Source organism: Etheostoma cragini, chromosome 21, assembly GCF_013103735.1.
Source record: "Etheostoma cragini isolate CJK2018 chromosome 21, CSU_Ecrag_1.0, whole genome shotgun sequence".
Taxonomy (NCBI): domain Eukaryota; kingdom Metazoa; phylum Chordata; class Actinopteri; order Perciformes; family Percidae; genus Etheostoma; species Etheostoma cragini.
In genome coordinates, this window is record NC_048427.1 from 11360149 (window position 1) to 11378852 (window position 18704).

Here is an 18704-nt window from a genome sequence, read left to right on the forward strand (position 1 = left end):
GTGTGTGTGTGTGTGTGTGTGTGTGTGTGTGTGTGTGTGTGTGTGTGTGTGCTAGAGATGCATATTGTCGCTACAAGTTCTTCCTCTGATATTCAGCAATACAAAAGCAGTGTTCATCATCAGACCATCCTGATCCTCCATGTCTCTGCTTTAAATCTCATACAGGGATTCTGTGATCCCCGGTCAAATATTCACAACTGCAACACCCACCTTCTCTATCAGGGGAGTAGTTTACTAGCTGACAGCAGCCAGCTGTCAGTACTTTACTTCTCTGTCTTGCAGATGTGCTGACTTAGAGCTGGCTGTGGGTTTACCTGATAGCTCCCAAGTGATAAATAGCCTCAGGCCTGAAATACATCCTGAGCCAGACATCCAAGGGAGTTAAAGTGTGTTTCACACAAACAGTTTTAAATCAATGTCACTGGGCTGTAAAACGATGTTAATGATGGCACCAAGGAGGCTAATGTGTAGTGCATATTCCACTGAATGATGATGCAGCATTTAATTTTCTCCTTAATTACTGATTGATAATCTGCTATTGTTAAATCAAGCATTTCATGGATTAGATATGATCTCAGGCTAATTTATTTGTCTTAGCTAATCAGCTAATGTTGATTAGATTTGATTGTACTCATTGGGTGATACGGGCATATTTATTGACAGAGTTGCCAGTATAATGGCCACTTTGGTGACATATGAGACATTTATATATAATCATGCTTTTGTATTGCATATCATCTTAAATTATCTCTTAAATATAAGGTTATGACCAAGAGACGGTTAGCTTAGCTTTGCATAACTCAACTCTTGTCATCAATTTGAAGTTGCCAGGCAACAAGCAGAGACTCCATGAAGTCCCCTCTATAGTAGTAGTCCAGCGCATAATTAAAACTACAATTTGTAGTTTTTTGTATGGATTAAACACTTTTGGACTAAGCCAGGCTAACTGTTCCCCCTGTTTCCACTCTTACTGCTAAGCTAAACTAATAACCTCTCAGTACCAGCTTCATATGTAATGGACAGACATGACAGAGATATCATTCTTCTCATCTAAGTATCGGCAAAAAAATGACTTTAAAATGAAAGAAAAGCATGCATGGTTTTGGAAAATAAAGGCGGGTGTTGGGGTGATCACTTCTGATGAAGCGTACAGGAATATGGTATGTGAAGATTGAGCAACCTCTCAGGCACACACATACACATAGATACTATAATCACACTCACTGTTAACAGCTTAAATGAATTTGTTTGTATAGTGTCCTAATCTGCCACTGTTTCTTGTGTCAAAATCAAAATGAGACAAATAAATCTCATATGGTAATATCAGCCCACTACTTTTCTTTCAAATCTCACTGAAAACGCCAGGATACATCAGCCAGGGGGAACTCAGCTTGCATGTCCTTGAAAGATTTTCATTGGTTTGTACCCAAACGTCTGGAGGTCATGCAGACATCTTTCCCGTCTGCCAGGCTGACTCTGATGTCTGTAATGCTGTCCACATTTCATTGAATTTGATCACATTAGGCTGATCAGAGCTGGCGTTGGACGGGGGGGGGGGTCGCTGCAGAGACTATTTGTATAGCCAGGTCTTGTTGCTGTTCTATTATACATGAGACACAACGATTTTAAGATTAATCACATCTGTTGTGTAATACTGGCAGTCTAGGATAGGAAAAAGTCTTTTGTTCTAGTAACTTGCCTAAAATGTATTTTCTTCTGATAAAAGAGAAACAACAAGGTATGGCTGTGACAGGACACTGCAGTCAAATGGGAGGTTGCTTCTATTTGTACAGCAACGTTGAAATACCACCCATCTGTGTCTTCCTTCAAAACATATTATATAATTTACATACAAAACCAACTGACATCTCATTATTGATATATGCGGACTTGTGACCGTGTTGTGGTTTGTCACCAATTGGTTATTAAGCAGATGTTGTAATTTTGGCTATTGATCGGTGTCCCGTGGGAGTGTGTGTGTGTGTGTGTGTGTGTGTGTGTGTGTGTGTGTACATCTGCTGGTATTGCATTGCACAGTAATAGCTTAAAGGTCACAGGTTAACAGTCTTTAAACAGATGCTGTATGAACACTAAAACAGGTGCTGTAATCATTACTCCTTTTCACCGACCATTGACAGATTACTTGATCTGCTTCCAGTGTTGGGGGTAGTTTTCATAGAAATGCTTATCAGCTGTTATTGTTATAATCAGTGGAAACAGCCTCCATGTAGTTGACTTTTTATCCTGTCCAACCAGGTCACTGGAAAGGAAGCTGCAGAGACCCATACTGGCTAAGTCCCGTACACTCCCCAGCATCCCCCAGTCTCCTACAATCTCCAGGGTCCATCAATCTGATCTCATTGGTGGGAGTCCTCCTCGCAGGAAGAACCCACCCGCTGCCGGAAGCCACCCAAAGGCCTGCACTCTGCCACCTGCAGGTAAAGATAAAATGGTAGATGACATCTGTGTTTACCACAACAGCACCAGACAACTTATTATCTGTGTGGTTCTTTCATCTTCTTGGGTTGTTTAGGGTGAAAACATTTACAGGTGGTAAATATTTTATGTGAAATGAAACCCTACAGTAGGTCAGGGTACATAATGCTGTGATTCAAACAGATAAAAAAAAAATAGATTCTGAACATTTCTAAGGTATATGAAACCTATGCTAGAGCTTGCTTTTAAACTGCTTCAAATGTGACCTACTTACATATTTGATACATTCATAATTTCTCAGTGGGTAATGAAACATTAGATGGCTCTGCTTGTAGCAGCTCTCACACTTATACAAAGTGGGTCATTTGTAAACTAAATCTTCACTCCGACCCTTTCACACCATCTGACAACTGTCAGCAAGCCAAGAGCTGTTACATCAAACATCCTTATACGACCACCTCATTCATGCACTGACAGACACATTGAGTCAACAGCAGACTGTCACTGCAGATGTCTCTCGAGTCGACTTGATCAAAGCTCCCCTCCACCACCAGATGGATGAGAATTGTCACATTTCACGTTTTGGAATAAGATAAAATGCTGCTTTATAATCATGCTTACATGTGATGTTTAATACAAGAGAAGCTCGCACAAGAGGCGCACACGCCCTCAGAACTCCACTTCCTGAAAACGCACAGCTTTTGAGAGGAAAACAAGGTGTGACTTTACAAAGACAGAAAAGAAACAAACATCAGAGTAAAGGAACTTATTAAAATAAGGTAAAGTCTTCCACTTGTCCCACTGGATTAACAGAGAGGCAGGCGGCATCACACAGGGTTCCAACGTTACTCTACTTCCCAACAAGTTTTTCACAATGTAATAAACAACACAGTCGCTCAGAACCTTGTTTTAGTGCTAACACCACAGCCAACATGCAGCAAAATTAATTTTGACTATATATAGACATCAACATAAATGATCAAATGAAGCAAACTAAAAGTGAATCTTACAGACAGTTGTTATGTCAAAACAACAAGAGCAAGTGGGAATATTATATTATAATTAGAGCTGGGCAGCGATTACATTTTTAATCGCGATTAATCGCATAATTTCTCTGATTAATCGCAAAATGAAATAATGAATTCAAAAGTAGTGTATATAGTGCAATTTTTTTTAAAAATGTTTTGCCATATGAATAAAAGTGCCGTAACATTTGTTCTGCCAAATTCACCAGCATTTTGTTTATAAAGTAGCAGTCAAATAAAATATTTAGTGTACATCTCAACTTAACCCTCTGAGCCCTAAGGCCATTTTTACAGTTTATTGTCCGTCTGGATTTATTTTATAAAAAGCTTGTAAAACATCAACCCTGTTGTTTACAGTCAAGATATGAACATCATTTTTTTCAGGACAAACTGGGTTATTAGAATATTTGGGTTGCAGTGAGGTCACTTGAATGTTTAAAATGGTTGTAGGACCTTAAAGACAAATAAAAAAATAAAACGGAACATGAATGTTCCAGATATGGATATAAGTAATATATCATAAGTTAAACCTCTAAAACCCTTCTCATATGTCTTAGGAGTCACATTGTGAAGAAATAATCATTATAACTTATACAGAAGACAAAATACATACATCTTTTCAAAGAAAGTCCATACGCTTTTGCCCTCATGACATTTACTTATGCCAATAATAACATAATAATGTCATATTTATTGATAACACTGTTCTCCTATATGCAAAAATAAACATAATAAACATTATAACTCATATAAAGCACACCATTTTTACAGTTCTTCAAAAAAGGCCCAAATATATAATATATAACATAAATGTATGCCAAATCTCAAACCAGTGGGGCCTTTCCTTTATAAAACGGTAGAGATCTATCTTGTGCACTATAGCATCTTTGATTGCATACTAGACAGTTTGACTGGGAGGATTGACCTCTTTCAGCCTCCATACTCTTTGGATGACGTTGTCTCCCTTATATGGGCATTCTATTGGCTTTACTTCCGTAAACATTAGAGAGCAGACACGGAGCCGCAAGCTAGCGGCATAAATGGCCCAAAACGCGATGAATTATGGACATAAAGTGGATAAATCTCGGACGTGAAGGTTGGGATTTAAATCCCAACGACCCCGAAAAAGGCTCGAAGTTCCAGGCTGGATAGAAAATCAAGTGTAGAGGCTAGAAGGACCCGGAAAAGACCTCTGTAACCGCTAACTCGTCCGCTTTCAGACGTAACTTGTGGTGAGTTTCTGTTTTGTATGGTTGATAAATTATTAAACTATGAATCAGAGGTGCTGTTTTTGCTCGTGGGCGAGTCTCTCGGTCTCAGGTCTTACAAAGCCTGTAAGAAACAAACTTTTGCAATAATAAAGAAATAATAAAAACTGCGTTAACGCGAGATAAAATAATTGTCGAATTAATTAATTAGTTAACGCGATAATATAGCGTTAACTTGCCCAGCCCTAATTATAATCCAAATAGTATGGGAAGGTCAACATTTTTGTCTGTAACTACCAAAAACCTGAGGGAAAATTAGCTTTTTGCTTAGATTCAGTAAATATTCGGCAGTTCTTCATGCAGTGGTTCAACTGAATAAAAAGAAGTTAAACAACTTTACTTTTCTCTCTCTCTCTCTGTCTCGCTCTTCATCCTGCCAACTCTCTTCACCTTCCACTGTCGCAGCGTCTCTCATATTTGAGCTATGAGAACCCTTTGGTAGAAGAGCACAACCCCAGCCATCACTGCTCTAAAGCAACACATCTTTACAATGACTACTTCTAATGATCACTGACTCAATTACCATTCCTTGGGATTGTGTTATTTAGCCCAAGTGCTTCCATTTTATGTCCTCACTTTTTTTGTCTGTGTCTAACCCTCTGTCTGTTTCCCCTTGCCCTACTGCTGCTATGTTGAGAGAGAGAGACACTCTCACATGGCCCCGTGTTGCCTAGCAACCACTGTCGTCGACCATGATGCTGCCTCCCTCTACCTACCACTGTCTCTCTCTCTCACTCTCTCTCTCTCACTCTCTCTCTCTCTCTTAATCTCTCCATTAGTGCTGATGAAATTTTCATTTTTTTAAATTGAAGTTGTTTAATACCAGCTAAACTTCATTGATAGATTTAAGCAGCATTTCATATTAGTGACATACTTGCATTGCTCCCTGGCCCTTTTGTTGTAGTGGTCTTTATTTGGATGCAGATGCATTGTGGCTGCTGCTCAGACAGTGGAACCGATGTTGTAATATTTCACACTCTAAAAATCATTCACGAAAAACATTTTTACCAAAACCTGCTGTTTTGGTTTTTTTTTTCCTTTTGTAACAGTGATAGTGGATAGACTGGAAAGGGGGAGAGAGATGGGGGGTGACATGCAGCAAAGGGCAGCAGGTTGGATTCAAACCCTGCACCGCTGCAGGGGTCGAAGGCTCTTACTGGGTCATCTCTAGGCAATTCTAGGGCTTCATATACATTTCTCTTACACAAGTCTTAGTACACAACTTAGACAAAACCTTGGACAGTCACTCCTAACACTTGGTGGGTAAGACTCTAAAATACGTTGCTGGCTCGACACCTTGTCTGAAACTACATCTTCTTGTATTGGTTGATCTATGTTAACTAACCTATGATCCAACTATAAAAAAACAAACATAGATTACTAGCACTCGACAACAATGTTCTAAATACTTTGTTTACTTTTTTTTTTATACGTAAAAGATATGGCGTCAAACTAAGCACAGTGGAATTATGGCATTTTTCCACTTCATGGTACCTCCTTGACTCGCCTCGACTCTACTCACCTTTTTTGGTGGTCCATTATGAAAAAAGTACCATTTTATTACCATTTTTAGTACCATCTCAGTCGAGGTTCCAAGCGAGCTGAAGCGATACTCTTTATTGATCCCCTATGGGGAAATTAAAATTTACACTCTGTTGTTATTACACACAGTCCTGAAATACGTATGCATGCACTAATGAAGAGATGTCAGAGTGAGTGGGCTGCCAGTGCTGGACCAGCGCCCTAAGCGGCTGAGGGGGGTTCAGTGCATTGCTCCAGAGCACTTTGGCAGTCAACACTCTGTACTCTGGTCCGAACGGGAACTTGATCCAGAGATCCTCCGGTTTCCAAGCCAACTCCCTACGGACTGAGCTACTGCCACCACCCAAGGCTACTGATTGGTCGGAGAGAATCGTCACTATTCACTGCGTCAACATTGCTAGAGAAAGACGGGAGGGGGGGGGTGTCCTGAACCAACCCGCCGTGTTTGAATAAATACTTTAGCCAGCGTTTTTGTTGTTGTTGCTGTCTCCAGCTTCTTTTAAAACTAATTTGTCTTCTGGCTGTGGTAACAGCCACATGCCGAGAATCAAAAGCAACACACCTTTGCATCTTTGGGACTGTTGCAGCACCATGTCATCTCTTTGGGTTTATGTTGATGGTTTATTTTTTTCCTTTACAGAACTTTTTTATTGATTCATGTTTTCTACATTTACATCCCACTGGGCTTAATTTACATTTTTTACTAGAATTATATGTGGGCATACTTCAATATTTATGGACTAAAAAAGCCTTTTATTGTGGCTTTTTTCACTGGAAATTACTTGTCAATGTCTCTCTGGGTGATGGACAAAGTTTCTGTAGCTTACCCAGCATGCATGCAAGACCAGTAAGTGTTTTATAAGTGCTGTTAGTCAGTGGTTGGACGCTGACAGGGGGCCTGCCGAACATCAAATGCAGAGCGATGGAAGTCCGCTGTAATTAGTGCAGCGGAGCTGCTTTCAGACAGCACACATCTATCTCTGTTGTGTGACTGTGGAAGCTCAGCCATCAAATCACGTCAGAGCTGGAAAAAAAACGCCATCGTCTCTTGAGCGTATGTAATTATATTGAAATTGTTAAGGAGTCAGGCTGAGAATAATGTTTGGTTGTAAAATATTCCACTTTAAAAGGACGGGTAATTCCAATCAGGAAATCTTTTATGTTAGTGATCAGTGTATCACAGTTTGCAATGATTGCGTAGTAGAAATAAATATTCATTGTCAGTCCAATCTGTCTTGCTCCCATATATTGTCAACCCTTCTCTTTCCTTTTTCTTTCTTCTTATCGTTTCCTTCCCTATGGTTCCCTACTCACACATTTTGTCCATTTTTCTCACATATGCTCTTCTCCAGGGGAGCTGTGGCGTTTGGAGGATGACATGGAGGGCGAAGATGAGCCGGAGCACGGTGGGTTCACCGAGGCCCGCCCTCGCTCCCAGTCACCCTTCTCCCACTTCCGGGCGCGAGCTGCCTACCTCCGCAAGAGCGTCTCAGCAGATGACAACCTGGACATAGGCTCGGACTACAACGCTGCGACTGCGGTCGAGGGCAAGCCGACCCGGGGCAGCAAGGGCAAGCTGAAGAGAAAGTTTGTAAGTCTGATAACTTGTTTTCCATTTTTTTCCCCCCACTCAAACGTGGTGGGAGTTTGATTTAACTGAAAGCATAAGTCATACAACTTAAAGTTCTCAAAGACGCACACACACGATCTCAACTGATTGTCCTCGGGACAGCTAGTCTCTTTTTCTTTTCTCTCACTTTGTCTCTGTGTGGCGTGCGCGCCCGCCCACTCACAATCACAGCTGATTGACAACCTTTTGTACAAAACTGAAGTAACAAGCCAATTTTGTAAAAATGTAATCAGTAGAATGTACCAATATTCGTGTTCAAATGTAAGGAGTAAAAGTAAAAAGTATCGAGTAGCCATACAAATAACTAGTAAAGTAAAGTAAAAATATCTGAAAAAATCTACTTAAGTACACTAACAAACTATTTGTACTTCGTAACTACCCATCTCTGATTGGTGGGGATTCTTCGGAGGTTGCTACAGTAGATATGGTCGTTTAGTAGCACACGGCTTAAGTTTTCTTACTCGCTGCGGGATTGTGCCATCACGTTGACATTTAAAGCAGCTTTCAAATGAAGACAGCATGTCTCTGTCTCTCTGTACCTCCCATCTGTTTGTTCTTCTCTTACAATCTCTCTCACCCCCTCTTATCTTTAAGACATTTTAATAAATCAGTCAAATTATCATTAATATCCCTGAAAAAAAGGCTATAATTACACATGTCTATTATTACTCCAATTATAAAGTCTCAACAATTAAAATATCGTTACTCAAGCTGTCCACTTTGACAACCCAAAGCTTCTTTGCTGGTTTCCAGCTTCTAAAACTCCTGGGCCCTGACCTAGTTGTCCATGTTTTTCTAATTACTAATACTTGTGTTACTCGTGAATATTCATTTAGATTTTATCAAAAATTTGAAAGTGTTTTTATATTTTGTCTTAAATTTTAATACACTTATTCATTGGATCTTTTGGGGGCAGTGATGCCAGGCATGGACAGCAGGCTCGGTGAATTTGCATTAAAGATTAAAGACCTCTGTATTGTTCCTTTGTCACAGGATCAGGTAACTGGAGACCTCATTACCAGCCTGAACTTTGTAATTGATTCTCCAGTGTCTCAGGGGCAGCAGGATACCAGCATAGGAAGGGGATAGTCTGGTGGGAGAATTTGTTTTAGGATAGTTCTGAATGTGGATCCATGCGGTCTAAAATGTAGACGGAAAGGAGATATTGCACTGCTGAGGGAAACGTTTCTGAGAAGCAGTTTATAGACACAAGTAGTTGAAAGAATCACCTGGATTTTAATTGGAAATCACATGGCAGAGCTCGGAAGGATTCTTCAGTCATCATCACGTTGTTTTTGAGATATTTTGTGGGCCTAGTTGGAGTTGCAGCACTTTGTGGGCGAGACCTGGAGATCCTCCACTGAACTGAAAAAGACAGGAAAGAAAAGTGTAATATACAAACTTTTATCACACTTCTGTTGGTGCAATGGGGACACCACTGGACCTGATGACCTGCAGCATGTGTTTTGGGGTGAGATGTCAACAAATTTGTCTGATAATAGCACACTGCATTAGAGGCAGTATTAGAAAAGGGTTATTCCTGTGCTGTGATATAACAGGATCATTTCCAACGCTTTACGCTCTTACACAATGTGGATGCTTTTATTCAACATCCCTTTTTGTGCGGCTCCACGGGGACGGCAGTTTTGCCGGCAAGATGGAAAACAGACAGAGACATTAAAACATATTAACAGATCTTTAAAAATACTGGTTATATAAGGCTGCAGTATGCCGGTTTCTTCCCCTTAACAGCACCTTTTTCATTTCATCTCCACATATCAGAGACAAGTTTCACTTTTTTAAATTAGGGAGAAAGACGTTGTTTTTTTCCACAGTAGAAGTGTTTTTTTATGTATTTTTATGCTGCCTATCTTCTTTCTGCATACATCTCTTTTCTTGCAGCTGTGTTGATTATGAATGCATTTACAGTAGCTCATTGTTGCTCGTCTATCTTCGAGGCACCATTTGTTTAATGAAAAGTGACAAAAACAACTGCAACCTTACCCACTGCTCTTACCTGTAGAGCTATTAATCATCAAAGATTGTTTTGGTTCAAGTAGCGCAGGACATAATATTCGTAGAGGTGTCTCCCTTCTCTCGGATATGGTGGAACTAGACTCACGGACCTGCCTGTGAGCAGTTTCATGTATGAACTATTTTCTTTTTACTGAACTACACCCTTCTAACCGTGTCAGCTCGCAGAAAAAAACATACTCGCGGACAACAGGCTCATCCTCCTCGGCTGAGCTGTAACTGTAGCTAACCAAAACTGCTAGCTCACCTGAGGTAACATTAACGCTCATCCGAGGAGGAGGACGCCATCAACGTTTACATCTTACGCTGTCACGAGCATAAGCCCCTCATCCATTAGTTTGCTTCCTCCTGCACGGTAATAAAGTTGGTAGGCGGAGTTCATTAGAAAGGAAATATTTCCTACATGAAACTGCTCACAACCAGGTCTGTGAATTATCTTTTTAACCAGGTCAGGTTTTATCGACCATAACAGTATCATCTCGTCTCCTTAGCATAGCTACTGTGTTGAAGCTAAGACCTCCTGCTATACAGCCTTAATGGCATTTGTAGGATATGGAACTGCTTTATCTAGCAAAACAAAAAAAATGACTCTCCACTTGACGGCACAGCTTCTCCTACATAGACAAAAATCTCTGTGAGACTGGATAGCATTGTTTTTGTGTCGGCCTGTCTTTGTGTAGGTTCAGTCTGTGTTTATGTGACTTCATTATCAGGTATATATCTAGCCAGTACCTCCTCCTGTTGTGACACTGTAAACAATGCTGTAAACAATTTGTGTCGTCTGATCACGTCACTTTGCTTCAAGTCGAGTCACACCTCATTCCTCACACTGCTCCGCAGTTTTGGTTTGGCATCTTGGCACAGATCCGAAGTCACCTTGATGCTTCTGGAAGCACCTTGAGATGATGACAAATTATACCTGGAGGAGGTATCCATTTGATAAAAGACTGGCAACATTTTCTGAGGTGATGTGCCTCATATGAATGCTCCAAATACATTTCCAGTCATCAATCATGATTTTAAATCTTGACATAATGCAGTTTCATCATTTTTGATTTATTCCGCAGGAGTTTGCAAGTGCCAATACCTACGTGGAAATCTGTTTACCTCTATTAGTGTGTGTGTGTGTGTGTGAGTTTATTTATGTATGAACGTGTGTGTGTGTGTGTGTGTGTGTGTGTGAAAACGCAGATGAGTAACCACATAATCACACACCGTATCATTTCTTTTGATTGAATGGCTAAAACTATAATGCTTTGTTCGTGCTGATTTGCAGCACTTCAATCTGACTCCCCCTCTGTTTGCGAGATGACTCATAAAGTGTCTCTATTATATGAATCAAGGGGAGTCAGGGTTTCTTTAATTTGTTTTTCATAAACCAAGTAATGCAAGTAGTTGTTTGTCTCATGTTTCTGATTTACCGGAAACCCACAGGAAACACACAAGATGAATTTCAAACAGATCATGTACATAGATACATACTTACACCCATGCATGCGTACTGCCAGGAAGCTCAGTGGTAACCAGTTTGTCCAATGAGGCGAATGATATTCAGCATGTTGCTTTGGTCAAAGGAGCTCCGGGTCTTCTGGATTGGTTTAAGAGAAATGTCACTGTTCCCTGTGGTTAAGTCTCTGTTTGAAATCTGCTGTCAGGAATCAGGCACAGAGTGAGCTCACTCATAATCATTCATAAGCATGCACATCGCACACATGAAGAAAGAGGCCGGACGTACACCTTGCGTAAATACAGATCATGTACTTTAATTGGCATTGTCAAGGTTTCAATGAACAGAATTAAAATTGATACAGAACTGTCAGTTCTTACCACCAGATCTGTTTGTAAACCAGCACATTTTCCTCTCTAGCAGAAAGAATTCACCTGAGGTAGGGACTGCGGAGACCTATTCCAAGATTTCCATGAGCAGCAATAAGGTTTCGGCAAAGCAATTGCTTTCCACCCAGACAATCTGCTCACAAAGTACCTTCTGTGCTTCTGAAATCCAAGAATACAGAATCCATTGTGTCCCTATGAAGAAAGACCTCCTTTAGTGGTCTTGAGAATTAGAAAGCAAATGAGCAGCATCTTTACAGTTTGAAATGGGCTCAACTGTGTTCAACAGCAGATAAGTTATTTATTTACCGTCTGTTTCAACTAGTTTTGTGATACAGGCTAAACCTCTTTTTGGGCGCAATGTGTTGTTTTATGAATAAATCATGGGGCCTTTTTATTGGCCAAGTCCCCGCCTGATGCATCCTCGGGTGGCATGCAAACCCCATCTTACACCTCAAAAGACAATGACACAAAATAGGTGAATGAAGCATTGAATTATTATTGTCCGTTTCATCGTTAAACATCGTTATATTGGTTTCCTTCTCTTAGGAGGCTGGGCTTGGGCCAGTGGGCTTGTCAGAGGGAGTGGATGTTACGCCAGAGCCACACTGAACCAACACATTGGGCTAAAAGTGGCTTAGAGCTGGATAAACTTGCAGAATGGGGTGTTTATACTCTGCAGGATTGGTTGGACAAGCCACACTTTCAGATTAAAGGAAGGTTTTGATTCAATATTGATACAAGAACAATATGACGGAGCCTGCTCAGCCTGTGCTTGAACAAAAGTTAAAGAGGCTATTCTTAATTATGTATGCTAGTTAAAATGAAATTACCAGTTGTCACCAATCATCGAAAATTGATAGCTTAAGAACCAAAAGACTGTAGAAACATTTTGATTATGGTTCTAATGATAATTTGAATGATTTTCTTGCCTGAATGCATAAGTGATTGAATTGTGAACTACTACCACTTCAAATTGTAGCGATAACATGGAAACACAACTCTGAATTCTGATTGAATTCTGAATGAATATTCCTATAGAGAAGTGTGTATTTGTGGTGGTGCTGTTGGATAACAGCAGGGAGGTGCAGAGAAGGTCCTCAGGGTGCACAGCCACGTAATTTTCTGAATACAGTCATTAAAAGGTGAAGTGGTTGTTGGTAGCAAGACACCAGTATAATGACCGCTAAGGGTCCACGGTGGGGGTGGGAGTCCTGTTGGGTTCATCATGAAAATGTCATTGTTTTTGTACAGTGTATACCTCTCAGACACCCACGAGTACACACTTGGACACATCCACTGAAAGGTCAGGGATGACAGATGTTGAATGGCGCACTTGCAGCAGTTTGAGAGCTCCACTTTTCACTCGAGCTGGCCAACTTCCAGTGGCCTCAATCAAAACCGGATGCCTCAAGGCCTTCGCAGCATTAGCACAGTCATTACTGGGGTAATTAGCCTGATGATGTGCCGGCCCACGTGGAGTCAGGGGAGGGCATGGTGATGAGAACTCCTTCTAGCTATTTTCCTTCCAGACATATCATCTTTATCTGTCTCTATCTGTCTTTCCTAATTTTCTTTCTCATTTTTCAGTGTCTGCCCCATTCAGTGACTCTCTCTTTCACAGTCGCCATAAAGATAAGGAGAAGTGGAACAACAACAACTGTTTTGGCGTTGAATAGTCCTGTGGTCACTTGGCTAATCACTCCTTATTAGCTTGACGAACTCTGCACATCTGCCAAGGTACTTCCCTAAGTATGTATATGTCTCTGCTGACTGATTCAATCACCACTAGCAGCTACAACAAATCTTACTTCATTACTTCAGTGGATATTCCCTCTTTGAAAAGAACGAACTTGTAATATTGTTATACTAAAGACTATATGACCTCTTCTGATTTAGCTTCTGCAGTGTAAGGAAATGAGCTTCACATGTTCCCTTGTAAAACCGGATTTTGTCCTTGTATTTAACAGTGTTGATACCCACATTTCTAGCAGTGTGGAAGGCAGATTTAGCTGCCCAAGAACAGCAGATGAGCTCTGCTTTGCTGTGGATTTTCTCATTTACATGTAGCTCATTCTTATTTTGTGCAACACACAAATAAGCTTAACTAGAATCCCAAATTGCCTGTATGAAAAATCTGGGGGGAGGATTGAAAACAATGTGTTCTGTTAGTACTGACGCAGTGCCTGGTATTTAATTTCCCATCTTTAGGCACTCTTTGTCTACTATATAATGTCTGTCGTCTGTCATGAGTTTTAGTGTTTCAGTTCATTTTCTGGTGTACCTGCTCCCCTCCAATATACCCTACATAGCGTAAAGCGGGTCTTTATCATTTAGCTGTAATAAAAACAGCCATATGTGTTAGGGTAGATGTCTGCGGTCTGGTTGTTACTGTAATTGAATAGATTGGATACTCTAATTGACAAACCAACACACCCTATTTTAAAGAACCCACACATATTTTCTCTCATGCCGATTAATAATCTGCTTATGTTGAGAACAAATACATGCACTAATGAAAATAATAAAGGTAGAAGAAGTCCTGCTCTAACAGGTTTAAGCCATGAGAATCAGGAGGTGTACACGCCCCCACACAGTCCCCAGAAGAGGTCTAATCAGCCAAGAAGAGAACACCTGTAGGGGTGTCCCACTAGTATTTAGGTGCCTTGATAATAATGTTACAAATTCATATCAGTGTAGCGGCTCACTCACCAGCAGCGGGCCAGCCTACAATCTATCACCTGGGTGTTGATTGTATGTTCTGCATACAGATGACTTGTTTTTATTCTTGTCGTTTAACTCCAAACCTTGGCTGATATTCTCTATGCTTTATGCTTTGCGGCTGCATGTCAATCGCAGGCTCTGTTAATCCTTATACTGGCCACATGGTGGCAGCACAACACCACCCAATATATGTCCGGCCTTACCACCCCTCACCTCGCTCAGTGCTGCTGTGTGTGTGTGTGTGTGTGTGTGTGTGTGTGTGTGTTTGTAAGGGGGTTAATTGTTACCTGGGTGGTGCTTGAGGTTTCTCTCCGGTGACTCATTCATCCTGAGATGACTAATGCACAGACACCCCAGTGGACAGTCCTAACTGCCAACGGAGCTAAGGTCTGGCTGTGAACGGCCTACTAACGTTCATTATCTGTGGAGACTTTTATTGGAATGCACAGCAGCAGGCAGAAAAAAGGAGAGCGAGAAGCCAGACCCGTAGCTACTTTGTAAAAATGAAAACAGTGGTGTTTTTGTTTGCTCAGCATTCCTACGCTGAACCCCGGTTTGACAATCAGGGCTGTGAAGTGGTGGCTGAAAGACCCATAAAGTAAGGAAGTCACAGCTTTGAGTCTGGGTCGTAAGCTTTTGTCCTTCTCTCACCCTCCATGTTTACCGTCAGGCATCCGCCTCTAATACAAAAGGATGAATAATGCTGTAAAAATGGTTATTGTGGATAAAGAAACCACACTAAAATGGAATTTTGATGTCAAGTGATTTCACTGATGATCTGTGGCTAAAGTTAATTTGGGACACTAACGGCAGTGGGGAAACTTAGTTGTATATCAGAAACAAAGCTAGGTTTAGACTCAAATGGTCTGGCTTGGAAAGGCCTATTTATGGTTAGGTTGGTTACAGTTGTTTTTTGTATGCTCTTAAATGCACACACTCGAATACCCATACACAAAACTCACACTATCACACATAATTCATCCCCATGTTCAATCAACTTCTCTTTCATTAATCCCTTTTTTTCTATGGGAATCTATTCCTGTTATATTTCCCGGTGTTTCTAAAAGGCTGTAGCTCTGGTTTAATGGACGTGAGTCTGGTCGAGGAGGAAAACCACAGTCTGGTGATTTAACGTAAGAACAGGGAGAAAAATACGACTCATTTGAATGTGCTTGTTCCACTAGTCCTCTCTTTGACACACGTGCACGCACACGCGCTCACTGAAAGCAGACCAAGAATGGCATGGGAATGTTTTCTGCAGCCACTTTGGTTGCCGCTGGTAACCAGTGAAATGGTGTTCATTAACTATGTAGATTCCGAATTGCTCCTATGCCTGATCCGTCTCTCTTTCTAGCTCTCCATCACTCTTTCTCTTCCCCCTCCCTTTCCCCTTCTTTTCCCACTCTTTATATATATATATAAATAAATAAATAAAGCTTTTGCAGAGGATTACTCTGGAGTCGGTAGTACACTAATGATGGTGTATAGTAATCCTCTCCTCTCCTCTCCTCTCCTCTCCTCTCTTCGAAGTGTAGAGCCAGTCCTGGTTCTGGAAGGACTGGTAAAGGCCCGATTAAGGGTGGAACATTCCTACTACCAGAGGATAGACAATTTGAGTATTTTGTGGGCTTTAGGGGGGGGCGTTATGCTCGGTGGGGGAGGACGGAGAGTCAGTGGTTCATTTTTGATTATGAAAAACACATTTGTTTCATAATAGTTTTTTTTAGGTTCTTCTTTGTCTTTTTTTATTTATTTTTTTATTTCTGTGATTGTGAAGAATTGAGACTTCTCCACCACAGAAAATATTTGGTCCAGTGGAATTACATGCTGTACTTGCTAGCTTTTTGAATTCTTTTGTTGTATTTACCCCGGCTTCGCCGTCTTACAGCCTGTACAGGCCCGACCTCTCTCCGCTGCAGAGAAATGCACTGAAAGCTTCCCGTGTTGCTCAAAGCTCTCTTAAAAACCCTGTTTTAAACTACAGGGGAGATTTTCCCCTTGAAATGTATCTTTCTCAAAATTCAGGTAAAGGTTTTCATCACAATTGACATCAGCACAATATAAATGTAATGATTTATGAAACTAAAAAGCTTACACCATTATTAAAACTGAAGACACCATGTGTTTACCGTACCGTGCTGTATCAAATAGAAATACATTTATCACAAATTGAGCTTGACATTTCACTATTTTCTAAAGCTCTGATCAGGAGTCAGAATCAGGAGTTATTTCAACGGGACTCGGGCCCTTTTTCCATTCAAAGCGACCGGAGGAATTGCACCTTTTGTGTCGTTTGTGCTCTCGCGAGCTACAGCAGCTGTTGGTCTGTTATGGTGATGGGCTCTTGGCAAGCCTTTTCTGAACAGAGGCTCACACTTTGGCTATGCAAAGGCATTTCACATACCTATGAGCTCGCAGACTTAGATCACCCGGAGCCATTCCACCCATTTTCGGAGGTTCTGATCAGTAAAGCATCAGTAGATGTATGGTACCTGTTTGAAGTCTGTTGCTTCTCTGCTAATATTTCTGATGATCATTCTGAGGTCAGTGCTCAATTCTCAATCTGTGGACCTTATCTCTCTAGGCTCCTTATTGAGCTGTTTTACCACCTGAGGGCCAGGTGTGGGGGTGTCCTCTGGATTGGACATAAGGCCACTTTAGAACCATTCTAAACAAGCTATGTAATGCCTTGTTCCTCTAACTTCCCGTTACAGGGGAGATCTACCCTTTATCGTTCTCCTGGCTCCAGTAAAACTCCATGATGCTCTGCTGCCCACTGATATGGTCACGGAGAATAGAGAACAGTCAAGCCTAAGGGGCTCATTAGAGAACTTTATCTGTCTTTTCAGAAATAGGTTTCCATCATGTAACCGCCATACTTGAGTACTCTGTTAGATTTGTCCGTCTCTCTGTCTCTCATCGTATTATCTCTTTCTAAGCAGTTCGCTTATTTTAAAAGGTCAGCTATTCTTCTGTACATGCATGCATTCTATCTCTTCCTCCTTTTCCCAAATTTTCTTCACTACAAACACTCAACAAACACTATCAATCTCTACTGCCCCTTCACCTCTAACATCACATCATCACACTGTTCTTTGCATACTTCCTTCATACTTCCTGCATGTCCGTTCTCTCCTCCCTCACATCTTTCCTCTCACATCTGTCAACCCTATACACATTATTCCTCCCTCACTCCCTCACCTCTCTGCTCCAGTCCTTCTCTTGCCATCTGCCGATCCATCCTCCCTCCCCTCCCACCTCTATCTCAGTGGTCCCCCTTTTTTTCTGTCCTCCCTTCCCTTCGCTGACCTGTCCTTAATTGGTCTGCTGCAGTTGCACCTACACGATCCAACCAGCTGTCTAACAGATCCCTGCCTGTTGAGGTTAACCTTAAGTGGGCCTGAGTCGGGGCCAGAGCCCGGGTTTTGAGTGGTTCTCAGGGTCTAGGGCCTCGGGCACAAAAGGAGGGCCAAAAGCATTTTCTTTAAGAGCACCAAATCTCCTGTCTCCTCTTCTCCCTTTTCCTGGGCCTCCCTTCCTCCATCCCTACCTCCCTCTCTCCCTCCATTCCTCCTTCCCTCCCCTCTACCCCCTCCAGACTCTCTGTCTGCGCTGACACCGCCTTTAATAAGGGGGAGTGGGGTGCACTGTTTATTTGTGTGGTGCGAGGTTAAAAACTTCCCCCTTAATTGACATTCCGGTAACACTTTCCAATAATGGGGCGAGCAATTTCCTTTAAATTGATGTGTGTGTCCACCGCAAGGAAAAACACCGCTTCTAGCTTTCACTGACCCATGGATGATCTACACTTGCACTGCGTCTTTGTGTGTGTGTGTGTGTGTGTGTGTGTGTGTGTGTGTGTGTGTGTGTGTGTGTGTGTGGGCTTGTGTCAGCGTGAGAAATTGCGTAAATGGTCTTTCGTTGGCAATAGCAGAGTGTTTGTGCATGTGTAACAAGGCAAACATGCATCATACCCATACTGCGTCTCTTTGCTGCTAATATGTGTTTGTCAGTCTGTTCCTTAAAACTGAATGCGTGCATACATGCATGTCAGCATACGGGTTGTCCTTACTATGCTGCGCATGTGTACATGTCCCTGATTATCTTGTTTTCAGAGCTAATTATTGCTTGTATGCCCTATATTTCTGTACCCAGTGAGGTGGACATAAATAAATAATTCAAATATTTTTATTATTTATCCCACACACCAAT

At 41.4% G+C, this 18704-nt stretch overlaps 1 protein-coding gene across 3 annotated transcripts in view; it reads left to right on the plus strand.

Moving 5' to 3' along the window:
• The window catches only part of LOC117936704 (ankyrin repeat and fibronectin type-III domain-containing protein 1), a 131489-nt gene that overhangs the window by 21322 nt on the left and 91463 nt on the right, over nt 1–18704 (plus strand). For all 3 annotated transcript variants that reach the window (XM_034860032.1, XM_034860033.1, XM_034860031.1), the window contains 2 exons: nt 2257–2438; nt 7624–7862. In XM_034860032.1, coding sequence (XP_034715923.1) covers nt 2257–2438; nt 7624–7862 — 421 coding nt within the window. The remainder of the gene's footprint in view (nt 1–2256; nt 2439–7623; nt 7863–18704) is intronic.